Raw genomic sequence first — 13,701 nt, 5'->3', positions numbered from 1 at the left:
CATATCTCTATGCCTTTCAATCTAAGAATAATATTAGCTTTTTTTGTACACAAACACAATTGTGAATACTGTTCAATTCAAAATTTTGAATAGGAAATGCAGTTTTTCAATCCAATTGCATCTAATTGAATCTAATTGAATCCAATTGAATCGAATTAAATCCAAAAAAAGTATTCGCTATTTAAAATACGCATTCGGATAGAAAAAAATTTTAATCCATTTTAATCCATTCTCGTTTGCTGGATTGTTACTTGCGACGTAAATTGATGCTTAGATCGGTCTATTCTATTTGATTTTGATATATTTGTATGTTATTTATCTATTTATATAATTGATCATACGGTCTGTTTTTTCCTGCGCTGTAATTGATATTTATTTTACTTTTTTATTTACTCATGCCTTTTTATTTCTATTTTTTATTATATTATTTATTCCTCAGTCAATTCTTTCTGGTCTGATTTGTATTATAATTTATAAGATCACTACTTTTAAGCCTATAGATTTTATTATAAGTTTTACCATTTTTGCTGTACTCTAAAATTCAATTTTTTATCCACTATTTTCTTTACTTTTTCTCGATAATAACGAATTATTCCAAAAGTAAAATTACGTAATTTCAAATAAAAAATCACGTACTGATTTGAAACAATCCGTGACTTACATGTTTTAATTACATGATTTCATCATGTAATATTGTGACGTGATTTTTTTTAGTAAGGATCCGTTTAACAAATGCAACTGCATTGACGACGATTCAAGATATTGGTGCTGAAATTATCAGTAAATTAGATTGCCCGGATTTTCCGAGGCTTCTATAAGCGAATCGCGAAGCCCGTTAAAAGTCACGCCGCTGCAGAATTCCGTTGTTCTTCGCCTAGGTGAGTACCACAACTTGAACTCTCTCCACGATTTATTCTTTTTGTGCATTTTACTAATTAAAATTAATAGCGACGATTGCAAACCGATTTAAGCATAAAATAATAATTATTATTATTTAATGCAAAAATTTTAATTAAATAATAGAAAGATTACTTTATGTAAAGCCTTAAAATAATTTTGTTGCATAAAGATGCAAATAATTAACGATTAATTGTGAATGTTATTAAATAGAACGCAAAAATTAGCTATAAATCTTCGCAAAAATATGAGCACAATGTAAAAATCGTGCAATCATTATGCTGCAAGATACGAAAATTTATTGTTACTTTATGTTAGCAGTAAATCGTACGTTACAGTTTGAGTTTTACTGAAATGCAATTATGCTGCATTTCCTCTCAAGAATGATCCTGTGCGCGCATTCACGCGTTACATTATATTTCCGTTTTACGGAAGATTCGTTTAATTGCGGCGTTTATTTAACTGTGATTGTGAAACATCTACTAATCGGAACAAATGAAATTGTATCGGACATTTTCGTTAAACGATTCACAACAATTCATAATCTACACTTATGAATTGTTTTTATAAATTTCTTAATTTTAATAAATTAAATACGTTGCGAAGCATGAGAATAAAAGATATTTATGTTGTAAGAAATCGTATTGGATAAATATGATTATTCACAATTTTATTTGGCAACTTAGGAATAATTTATGTGATATTTTAGTCGCAATATCTCATACATGCTTACTCTAATTAATGATATTGTAATAAATGGTCAAGAAATACTGATAATTGAATATCAGTGAGAATCCTGTTGCGATAATTTGACACATTCAAATAGTTTGAACTGATAAATAATACTGTACATCCTGCGTGTTAAAATATACGCACACACATACAGGAAAGAGATACATTTATTAAATTTAAAAGAATTTATTTTTTAATTGATTAAAACGTGCAACTCAATATTTTACAAATTTTTAAGAAAATAATAAAATTTTATTAATTAATTTACTTTTATATTACAATTTATTTTTATTGAATATTTATAAAATATAAATATTTAATAAAAATAGTGTGCAGTGTGATATCAAGAAGCTTATCGCTATTTCCTTACTAAGTGATAGCACAGTTTTTTATCACGTAATATAAATAAGTGCATCCATTGTCACTCGTAATATTTGTTCTCGAGAATTTGTACTTTCAACGTATAATCATGTTGCGATGTGTGTTAGGAGTGCTTTTATATGCGATAATATTATACCGTGTGGCATCGGAAAATACAGTTGCAACTGATACAGCAATCAACGGATTGATAAGTAAATTAATATATAAGAAAATAATTGCAAAATATATCTCTCTTTGGTAATTTATCTGAGATTTAAAGAAGAGAAAAAAAAAATTATATTATAATTACATTATATCTTAAATGTTAAATTGATATTTATCTTTCATTAATGGCATTTAATTTACTTTATGTATTCCATCGTAATCGTTGTAGGAGAAAATATTTCAATAAATTCACAAGATTTTCCTATAGCTTCGGGCAAATTATTACCAAACACAAATGGAAATTTGTCTCCGGCACAGCAGATTATTTACATTTACGGACCGCGTCAATGGAAAATGCAAGACGGTAACAATCTCATAGAAAAAGCAGGAAGCGATTACCTTATGACACCTGGTATTGGTGCTCATAAACTTCACGTTCGCAAGTTGCCATGGAATAAAGCTCGTAGAATTTGTATTCAAGAAGGGGGTGAGTTTCTAACAGTGATTTTATTTGATGATTCTCTCGGCTCATCGAATTGCTCTGCCATGTTTTTATCATTTTCTATGAGCAATAATAAATTCTATTTCTTAAACTTTCTTTTGAATGAAAAGTATATTAACGACGTCTAAATCCGAAAAGCAAAATTACGTAACTTTATCGGATTAACGCAAATCTACCTAACGATGTAGGTCATTTGGCTATCATTAACAGCAATTCGGAAGAAAAATTGCTGCTGCACATCTTAGAGGAGAACAAAATAAATCAGGCATGGCTCGGCGTGCACGATCTCTATGAAGAGGGCGATTGGAACACGATCATGGATGAGCCTTTGGAAGCTACGGGATACTCAAAATGGACACTAAAAATTCCTAACGAGCCTGACAACTATAATGGAAAACAGCATTGCGGAGTTCTTCTAAAGGACGGAGGAATGGATGATCTCGAATGCACTGCAATAGTTGCTTTCTTCTGCGAAATTACTCTCTGAATTCTCATAAATCACGTGAACGCAAGATCGTAATCAGACGTGGTAACAGTACGCGCTTCATCAAAGACTATCTATAATTAAATAGCCATTCTAAGATGTGCTATTAAGATCAAATTAACGTCAGTAACAACGCAGGCGTTTTTTACGATTAATAGGGTTATAGATTAATCTTACAATGAAGTTGATTATAGGTCGCAAGGTCTATTTTTATACTAACGATTATCTTTAGGGATATTAAATAGTGATACTAAATACCATGGAATACGTGCGTAATGTATATTAGAAAATGTAAGAAGACTTATATTTTTATAAAATACGTTGATTCTTTAAAAACATGTACTTTTAACTAATAGGATAAGGTAAAGAGGATGATTGGTAAATAATATAATACAAACAAAAAATGAAAGTGTCATCATAGTGTTCTAGATTAATTATAATAGTTGAAATTAACAGAAGGTATAAATTAAGTGACTCGAGTTGTAACTAGAATCACTTTAAACATCTTGTTATCGAGAACGTTGAAATGAGAAGGGTGGAAGAGGCTCGTTGCAACTGAAAGGTCAAAGGGCATTTGTATTCCGTGTATCTCTCAACTGGATCAGCAAACTGCGTATGCAAAAGGCAATGGCAAGCATTCTTCGCGGTTCCATCCGACGTTTCTTTACATCGGTTTGCATTCGTCGTGTTTCACAAATGAATCATCAAATTTCATCCATCGCCGGTGATCGGTAGATCACTGCGACGAGATCTCGGATGCTCATTCTCTCGCGGGGTCGAGTTTCCTCTTTTCCTCTCAACCCCGACGAGACCATCGTCCGCGTTACGAACGTAGCGTCCGATAGCTACTCTCAAGCCATCCTTATTGATTTTCCTGTGTAGGCGCACGCGCTATCCCGTTCCCGATTTGCGACAAGGGGGGTGCGGCTGTAACCATGGATCCCAGTGTACTCGCCACCATGGACAAGGACGCACTGAAGAAGCAGATCGAGAATATGAAGTACCAGGCGTCCATGGAACGGTGGCCCCTGTCGAAGAGCATCGCGGCGTAAGTCCATCGCGGCACCAGTCGAATTTATTATCTTCATCATCGTCGTTGTCGTTATCGTTGCTTCCTGTATTTGCTAATTGTTCATCGGTTTTCCTCCCAGCTTACGTATCATTTACACGCGTCTGTAGATTTGAGAAGACTGTCACTCTCGCACGTAGATGCCCTAGAAAATGCCTCGCAATTTTCGTCGATCGTAGATTCACGTAGGTAAATTTTTGAAGCAGAGCTTTTCTTCAGAGATTGAAAATTTATTATTTTTTTGCTGTGATATCCTTGAGATTTTCATTACCATTATATACAAGTCTTAAATTAATTTTCTAAATTTTCACCATAATATTTTATTTATAAACGAATTGTTTGTATATACATACATTCGTTTACATATAAATATAAATTTATATATAAATTATAAATTTAATTTATATATAAATTTAACGTTTATATATACATTTAATTTAATACAGTTATCTTTTTATATTAATAATGTTTTTTATATTCAATAATGTTTTAACTCTGTAGATGTTGAACAGTTCTGTCATTTTTTATTTAAAGTTTCATGAGCTGTATTTAAATGCATGATTGGGAAGATATTTAATTATTATTTAATTTTATTTAAGAAAATCCGAGAAGCTAGTTCTATTCTTTTTAAATCTTTGCCTTATTTAAACGAAACGAACAATTCATCTCGCACTTGTTTGTTACTAGATGCAACTAAGATAAAAAAAAAATAAGTACTTGGATTTATTTTTCATTTATTATTTTTTATTATTCAATAATATATGTTTTTACAAGTACTTGTGCCATATGTTCATAGTATTTGATTTCTAGATCATTATTACGTTACATATAAGACACTTCCTTTAATTTTTCACACATTTTTTGTATATTTTGATCTCTAAACAATTGCTAGATATTTTTAATACAACTTAAATAATACCTAATATACAGGAAACATTATTATGTTTGTGATCTCGAGATAGTGTATTTAATTTTTACATCACGGGCGTGTCTATTCGTGACAAGTTTCTTTGAATACTTCAAGTATTCTCTATGTACAAAGTAAATAATGCGAAGGCTATTTAACGGTAACAGCCGTGACTTTCTAGTTCCTTAATAATGGACGATGTAATTTTCGCTGATGCGTGATCATAGAATGCCTTTTCAGACGAATTGGCTCGCGCATAAACCTACGTAATCACGCAGGTTGTTATCGTTCAAGGTTCAACTGTATCTCCTACAGTTGAAGGATAACATTGTTAAAAATTAAAGAAAATAATATTTTTTATTTGTATTTACTAACCATAATTACTACAAGTATTACTACTTTTTTTCGAAATACAACAGAAAAAGAAAAAATAAAATGGGTAAGATCCTATTTTAGCTTCTCTAATGGAAGTACAAAATATTTTATTAATTATAATCTTAAAAAGAACATGAGACTAATTAGTGAAGTATTTTAAATTACATTAAAGTAATAATTTTAAAATTTATCTTAAAATTTATTAAATTTTTAAAAAGGAATCTCCATTATCATTTCAGGAATTGATCAATGTAACTTGGAAAATCCATTGAATGAGCGAAATGTGGAACGGAATTTTTGCTACGTGTTAAAAACTGCGAATCGTGACCGCAAATCAAAATGCACGCTTCTGATTACGGCGTAGGTGTGTTCCGGTGTTCCCGATCGCATTTTTCTTGCCTCGAAGCGCAGCGCCTTTTCCCAGATAAGTCATCTCGCGCGCCTATAAGTGCAATCGCGCGAATTGCTGGCTGACAGTCAAGGCTGAATCGTACACAGCGTCCCCGTGTTACGTGGAGGGACAGGATCTCCTTGGACGACGGTGCGTGTTCGCGTTAATCGCGTTTTTGCGGCACACACACACACACAATTACTTTCAGGGAACGCGCATTTATGTACGCGAGTACGAGCGCGATGAGAGAGCGAGAGTCCGTAGAAAACCTGACGCGGCGATTATGATGACTCAATGATCGGCGATGATCTAATTGTGCCACAGCTGGCCCCAATTGCGATCGTCTCTCGATGTAATGTCTTCGCGATTTCGTCATTTTTAAGTGGGATTGTGCGGAAAGAGTTTACGCGAAAATTATCCCCGCGTTCAGTTTCAGTCGGTCCGGCTCCAGTTAATTATATATCCTTCGCATGTCACACTCTCGCTAATGATCGAGCACGGTTGAGTTATTGCGAGATTAAATGCTCGCAAAATCGTTCTGCGAACGTTTTTTAACTCACGTTTCCAATCGATTTAATGGCGATGTTAACGACCTTTTGTAAATAATAAGCCAATACGGAAAAAGTACTTGTTGTTTTATAAATTGCACAAAATAACCGCACTCGAATTGACAATTTCTTTACCTTAGTAGACAACTTATTTTAAATCATATGTATTATATATCCAAATAATTACAATAATTCGTTTGTAAAACGAAACTTATGCATTACAGACGTGCTTCGTTTTTGCTAAAAAAAAAAAAACTTTCCTTTATTTTTATTAATTACTCTAGTGAAAATTTTCCTTATAATTTTTATACGAATTGAAACATTTTTCAAAAATACTTAAAAATATTCGAAAAGTTTATCATCCCATAATTTTTCAAAAATATTTTTTAGATTTTATAACATTTTATCAGAAATTATATCTACAAAAAATCTTAGAAATATTATCTTATGATACTTCATAATTAACATATATGAAAAATTCTGAGAAAAGATATATGTTTTCTGAGAATGTTTCAATTCGTACAAAAAAATGTGAGAAAGTTATAAAAATATATAGAAATTTTTAAAAATTATATGAAAAATTCTGAGAAAAATTTTCACCAGGACAATACTGTTTCGTCATCATTTTGTGATTAATCACTAACAATACCAATACTTAAAAAATATCGATACTGGCGATGGCAACCGGACGAAAGTATCAACAACTTGCTGAAAGCATCTCCGGTCACCTGCATCGCAAGGATATTTTGCAAGGTCCGGTATTACGTGAATATCGCACGAGACGAAAGGGAACGGAGGGATCAGGAAGCGGGCGTGGAAATTGTATCGTCCTATTATCGGAGCGCGAGATTAGGTCGATCGGTAAGGGATAAAAAGAAAGAGGAGAAAAAAGGGGGTGACGCGCGGAGAGGCGGGGGGGGGGGGTGGAAGAGGGGGAGGTGCCCCGCCGCGCCGCCTTTCACCGCTCGAGAAGTCTCGCGAGACCGCGGAAATTTTTTTGCTTTCGCGCACGATACTCGCCTCGAGGCTCTCGAGAGTCGAAAACCGCCGCGAGAAACGACCGATTGTCGATCCGAACGCGCCGCAAGCGGAATCAAAAGAACCGCGCACCGGAACAAAAAGACCGGCGTCCGCTTCCCGCATGCCCGCCGAATCGTATCGTCCATTAACGACGCGCCCATGCGCCACGGACAGTTTCTCCCTGTAACGATCTAATTCCGGTTTAATTAAGAGATCAATCGTGTACACGCGACAAGTAGAAATTGCAAAATGTCGACGTTAACCGGCAGTTAACTGGCAGCGGCGCGGGCGGGGCAATGTGTGCCCCGACGTTGCGTCTCAGTTCCTGAATTTAGGATGACCTCCTTTAAACTCGGTTGAACTCGACGCCTGTTGCGTTTATCGGCACACAATGTGGGTCGTGTTCTTTCAATACGCCGTGGAAGTCTCATTACTCGCAGTACTTTAGCAGCGTTAATGATTATTAATAAATAAATTATTAAGACCTTTTTGTAATTCAAGAATTTGGATAATAAATTGTGATTGAAATAATACTTTATAGATGGGTGGGAAAAAAATACCGAAAGGGATATATTAGGTCATTTAAAAAGTATCCGCGGTTTTTTGTTCGACCCAATTTTTGAATGACCCAATATACATTTTACTTCTTCGTTTTATAATTCAATTTTAAGATTTAAACTTTCTTCTGTCTCCCTTTTTGCTAATTGGTTTCGAGAGAATTAATCTTATTAACTGGCACGCGCTTCCTTTCAAATTTCATTTTATACATAAATATAATGTCAACGGCGCGTGAATACTTGGTTAAACTAGAAATATTAGAAAATCCTTGGTATTTTTGTCAACCGATAGTTTCACTCGATCTTCGTGCATTAAATTGCGACTTCCATCCGCCAGGCTATAAAGATAGACACGAAAGTGAGACAAACCGTGAATTCGAGCGTGAAGTGAACAGAATCGCATTCATTTCATTTCTGCGACTGATCCGCTCGACGACTCTCGTTTGACATCGCGACTCCGGGAATCGCTCTGATTTCTGATTGCCGCTCATTATATAAACGACGGTCGCTGAATAACAGACGTCGCAGAAACGTGAATCGATTTATTATTACATTACGACACGGGTGTCGGAGAAGGTCGTTCACCCTCACTTAAAAATTGCGCGACGGACTCTGATAAGTGAAAGTCCGCGATTCCCGCACGAACTGTGATAAATCAATGCCGATCAAGCACGAAATATGATTATTGTTAACCGAATAAAATTTATTTATATTTATAGTTATGATGGTCAAGAATTCAGGAATATTATTAAAAAAATATTCCTTTGTTTATTATACAGTTCATATAATACTTTATAGATTTAGGAAAAAATAGCAAAAGGAATATACATAATATATATATATACAATATATAAATAAATATATTTATTTTTAAAAAGTAAATATTATCGAGAAATGAGTCATCGAATTGATGTCGAATCGATATAAATTCGATGATTTTAACACCAATTTGACGTCGACATTTAATTAACGATCATTTTTTGTTGGATAATTAACGATTTATTCATAAAGAATAAAATAGACTGTACGTTTCTTAAAATTATATATATCAAAATGATGTGTATTAATTATACAAAATATATCATCCGAAAAATAAGCAGAAATTATTAATTTGGTTTAAATACTCGAAAAGATATTTGTACAGACGAGAAGCTTCTAAAATCAGGAATACATGCTCGTTTGTTTATATTAGAACAGAATATATTCATTGTATAAAATTGCTAATTAATGTTTACTTTCTACAAATAAGTCTTTTTTTATAACAAATTTCCTTGTACGAATACTTTTTGCTCTCACTGTATATACTACATTTTACTTTTTCATTTTACAATTCAATTTTAAGATTTAAATTTTCTTCTATTCTGCCATATATTTTCTCATATTGTGAAAATTTAGAAGAATACAGATATTTCGCACAACGATTAGGTGCAGTTTGATTCTGCGGTGCATTTCATTACACGAAATATTTACTTATTTACGATTCTATTCGAATTAATACTATCAAGAGGATCTTTTCTAAGGGAATATATTAAAAAATATACGTAGCCATAAAGTGTGTGCGTTGACCTCGCCATTCGTGCGCGTAAGCACTGCAGCTGACACTCAAAACAAATGTCGCGTATTTACTCATACACGCTCTGACGCTGAAGGCTTAAGCGACAATGTTAAACACTGCTTTTCAGCCGTCATTTATATGATAATAAAACGCAGTGAAGGGTTAAATGCGCTCGTACGTGCGCCGAGCAGCGCTCTCGTATCCCGCAGGAAGGAATTCCACGGACATTTTGCGCCTGGCGAGCGTCTAGCAGCAACAAAGTTCGAAAGCTTCGTGCCGTTGCCGCTTTTGCGCGCGACTCTCCTTGAACGCAAAATCGGCCGCTCGAGCGAACCGAGAACCGAGTCCCTTTCACCGACTTCCTCGCAAAATGAACGATCGACCGGCTGGTCGACTCGCATCGGCCGCTCTACATGCGGAGGCGCGAACTTATCGGCGATCTACTAAATCGGATGTAATCGTATCGCGCGTGCATGAACGTCTCGCGAGACATTCTCCAGGAGATCCTGGAAAACCTGGTGTCACCAGGTGACACTTCGGCAAGTTTCGAGCAATCCACCGGCATTCACCATATAATATTATAGTATTAGGTGTTGGAATTAATTCGTAGCGTTTTTTTAATGAAAGAATGTTATTTATTTCACATGAGCATTAAAAAATACATTAATGAAAGTACTTTTAAAACTTATAAATACTTTGTAAAATGCTACGAATTAATTCCAACACCTAATATAATATATAGGATAATATTGAGAATGAAATATTCGTTATCGAGAGCGAAAGACACGTGTATGATATCGATAATTTGGTGTACATTAATTCCTGTCTCGAAAATGAAAAATACTTTCATTAGAGAAGCTGTATATATATATATGTGCAAAAATAATAGATTATATATCTGATAGAAATTTCATGCATTTTTTGAGCAGTTACTAAACAGTTATACCAACTTCTGCCTAGTAACTGAGAAGGAAAATTAGTTAGGATCCTGATTAGGATGTAACGCTTTGTTTGCAGTTATTGCATTCAAAAGTTGCGTAAAATCTGAATTCATTTACTGAATAGAAACACAACAAATAATGGATGTTAAATTGCAAGCCAATCGCTCATAAAATGGACATAAAACTCTATCAAGTTCTTGTTTCTTACTCAGTATTGACACAACTAATGAGAATGCAGTAATATTAGACAGTAACTGGAAAACAATACTGTTCTAGAAAAACTGCATATCTTTACCAGGGATAATTTGTTGAAATAAAAAAATATTTTTGTATTAAAATATATTATTTTAATTTGAGTATAATTTTAAAAACTTATAAGTATTTTAAATATATTTGATAGAAAGATGGAGTACATGTATTACATAATTTATATTATTTAGTATGACGATATTCTAAAGTTTTGAAACTTACATTTGAAAACGACAATTTGTCTAATCATCCTCTCACATGTATGTTATGAATAAATAAAAGATACACCTACGAAGAGATAAAGGGTCGCGTAATGAAGAATTAATTCCACTAGAAACGAATCACAATCGCATGTTTATTGCGCCATAGTCTTAGGTAAGCTACGCTGGAGTAGTAACGCATGTGTTGCTAGGTTGCAATTTCAGCATTACGAGACTGACGCGCGGCTGACCCTCTTATTCTTCTTCTTGGCAGGATGCGGGAGTACGTGGAAGAGAACGAGAGGAATGACCCACTGATACACGCGCCCGACAAGAAGAACAATCCCTGGGCCGAGAAAGGCAAGTGCATAATCATGTAATCGGGGCCAGAGCGGAGGAAGAGAGCAACAGAAGAAGAAGGAAGCGGGCGTACAAACCGAGGAGGAGAGGAGTCGGTCGTTCATCCGCGGCAAAAGAAATCTCAGAGATCACGAAGAGGGAAGAGGAGCGGAGGAGCAGGAGGGGAAGTACGCAAGAGGAAGAGGAAGAGGTGCCGGTAGACGTCCGCTGTGATTCGATCGCGATTCGCAGATTTATCCGATCGTCGAAGCGATCGTCCACCGGCCCCGCCGAAATAAAGACGTGGCTGCAGTCAATCAATTCCGCAGTCTTCAATCTGTTCGATTGAGGATCGAACCGGAGCAAATTAGTCGCCGGACCGTTCCGTTTCCTCCAGGACTGTTCTACGATCGCGCGACGTGCGGCTTCGCCAGTTTCTGATCCGTGTCGTCCCAAGAGATGTTATCCTTCGTTAATTGTGCCACTCGAGACATAATCGTTATTCGTAAAGATACTCCGAGATAACTCAAAGCCTGCGCATTGATAACTCATTTGACACAGACAAGAAAAGATGTACAACAAGAGTAAAAGATAAGGAGAAGAAAAAATTAAAAACGATAACTCGTAATTGATTCTTACGAAGCAATCGCGCGGTATTAACGATTTGCGCGAAATTCAAACGATTTGCATTCGCAAAGAGGAGGAGCAGAGATGAGAAGAAAGAGGAGGAAAATTGAAAAATTTGTCAGATCAACTACTTCCGCCTGGATCGATCGACGTCGAATTAAGTGCCGCATGCCGCGCGACGTCGCCCTGCACATTTCACTCGCCGATGCACTGCGTTGTGAAACTTTATCCATTCACCGATCAACCAACATGAATGCAATTTATTCTTAATGTTACATGTCTACATAAATATATATATATATTCGTATTGTACGAACGTACAGTTATTATTGTAATAATAATTATAATTACTCTTGTATGTAATTCTGCGCGAATTTCTTACGAAAATATATAACATGACCAGCGATTGAAATCCAAATCCTGTTTTCTGCTTTCGTTACTCGTTTCAGGGAAATGCGGTAGAACGTTACACAAGTTCTCGATTGAATCTTCAATTTAATTCGACTAAAATCGCGCTACAGTGTTGCATTCGGTTCTCTTTTTCTTTTTCTCTTTTATCCTCGTTGTCGTCTGACTAGTTGTTAGGCGTTTCTACTGACATTCATGATATGCTTGCGAAATTCTGGAAAATCACTACACTTTGCTTTCGTTTCTAATTAATCTGTTTAAGATACAACAAAATATTCTGCTACTAATACGTGCATGAGATTCTGCAATTGCTAAAAATTTTTCGCGTTTTAATTTCTTATTTACGTATATATATATATAAATAAAACAAAATGTTCTATATCATATTGCTATTTTTATATTCGAATCAGTGAAATATAAACCATGTAACATTTTGATAATTATTACTGTTATACAAAAAACGATAATACTTCAATTTACGAAGATATTACTAACTTGTGAGACAATTTTGTATGGAAAATACATTTATTATTATTTATAGAAATCGTAAATCTATTAAGATAATTTTTATGTATGTGAAAGATAAAATGTGATGACATAATATTGCAAAAATAAAGTTGGAACGAATAAATTAGTAAACGCATGGAGTTTGATTTGGTAAATTCTTTACGCTTTCTATGAAAAGTTCGTTTCGTTTCTTACTAGAATTATTTAAGTAAAATACACACATAACTTTCATTTATAATAATAAACGACAGATATCTACATACGTATAATATAAATGTTTCGAAAACTTATTTTCAGACATTATTTTTAATCAAGTCTTAAGATGAGCTGATTACGATTTGATTTTTTTTTCAGGTTCGTTGGTACAGCGTGTTGTTGCTAGTTTCAATTTCGTAACACAATATCCAAAGTAATTTTAAACAAACTGTGTTATAACTACTCTTGTTTCATATAACACAAAACCTGCAGCGTGAGTGAGAGCTACGTGAAACCACGAACAAAACCACGTTCCGAAAGTTATGGGCTTTAGAGACGGCACTTGATACGTTCGCGATGTTTTGCCCGGTTGGGTTCGGCCGTCTCTTAAGAATCTATCGAAATTGCCTTATATAAAATCTCATTTAAACGATAGAAGAAGCCTCCAATTTGTTGCGCACCATAATCGCGTCATGAAATCAGGGGTTTCCAGTCACTAGAGTATTGGGTAATCCGCATTGACATGCGGAAAGGAACATAGAAGAATATAACGTATAACAAATAAACCCCCCTCCTCCCTGCGGAGAAGTAATTTTCGAAACCCGATAGTAGCGCTTATTATAACCGCGAACGCCGAGGTTTAAGGGAAAAGGAGGGGGGGGAGAGTAACGAC

General features: G+C 34.8%; 2 protein-coding genes across 3 annotated transcripts; both read left to right on the top strand.

Annotated features, from left to right (window-relative positions):
• Positions 1–746: 746 nt before the first annotated feature.
• Ggamma30A (guanine nucleotide-binding protein subunit gamma-e) lies at positions 747–12,336 on the top strand. Its single transcript, XM_087410066.1, has 3 exons — positions 747–878; positions 4,023–4,188; positions 11,227–12,336. The coding sequence occupies exons 2-3, from the start codon at positions 4,076–4,078 to the stop codon at positions 11,330–11,332; spliced, it is 219 nt and encodes a 72-aa protein (XP_087266192.1). The 5' UTR covers positions 747–878; positions 4,023–4,075; the 3' UTR covers positions 11,333–12,336.
• On the top strand, positions 2,029–3,555 carry LOC105152744 (hemolymph lipopolysaccharide-binding protein). 2 transcript variants are annotated; one of them, XM_011067178.2, is made up of 3 exons: positions 2,029–2,201; positions 2,384–2,641; positions 2,845–3,555. In XM_011067178.2, the coding sequence occupies exons 1-3, from the start codon at positions 2,099–2,101 to the stop codon at positions 3,141–3,143; spliced, it is 660 nt and encodes a 219-aa protein (XP_011065480.1). In that variant the 5' UTR covers positions 2,029–2,098; the 3' UTR covers positions 3,144–3,555. The 2 variants fall into 2 exon arrangements, with proteins under 2 accessions (XP_011065480.1, XP_011065486.1); XM_011067184.2 differs by having other exon boundaries at positions 2,030–2,201; positions 2,423–2,641.
• Positions 12,337–13,701: the final 1,365 nt, after the last annotated feature.

The sequence above is a fragment of the Acromyrmex echinatior genome, chromosome 10, assembly GCF_024713525.1.
Source record: "Acromyrmex echinatior isolate Ae372 chromosome 10, ASM2471352v2, whole genome shotgun sequence".
Lineage (NCBI taxonomy): Eukaryota > Metazoa > Arthropoda > Insecta > Hymenoptera > Formicidae > Acromyrmex > Acromyrmex echinatior.
The sequence above is the reverse complement of the archived record's forward strand: the minus strand, read 5'-3'. Positions and strand labels throughout refer to the sequence as shown.

What these genes read in the sequence shown, in the direction of transcription:
- Ggamma30A (XM_087410066.1), top strand. Translation starts at nt 4,076, where the DNA reads ATGGATCCCAGTGTACTCGCCACCATGGACAAGGACGCACTGAAGAAG. An exon ending in CTGTCGAAGAGCATCGCGGC is followed by an intron (nt 4,189 to 11,226) that starts GTAAGTCCATCG and finishes TCTTCTTGGCAG; the next exon opens with GATGCGGGAGTACGTGGAAG.
- LOC105152744 (XM_011067178.2), top strand. Translation starts at nt 2,099, where the DNA reads ATGTTGCGATGTGTGTTAGGAGTGCTTTTATATGCGATAATATTATAC. An exon ending in AGCAATCAACGGATTGATAA is followed by an intron (nt 2,202 to 2,383) that starts GTAAATTAATAT and finishes TAATCGTTGTAG; the next exon opens with GAGAAAATATTTCAATAAAT. An exon ending in AATTTGTATTCAAGAAGGGG is followed by an intron (nt 2,642 to 2,844) that starts GTGAGTTTCTAA and finishes CTAACGATGTAG; the next exon opens with GTCATTTGGCTATCATTAAC.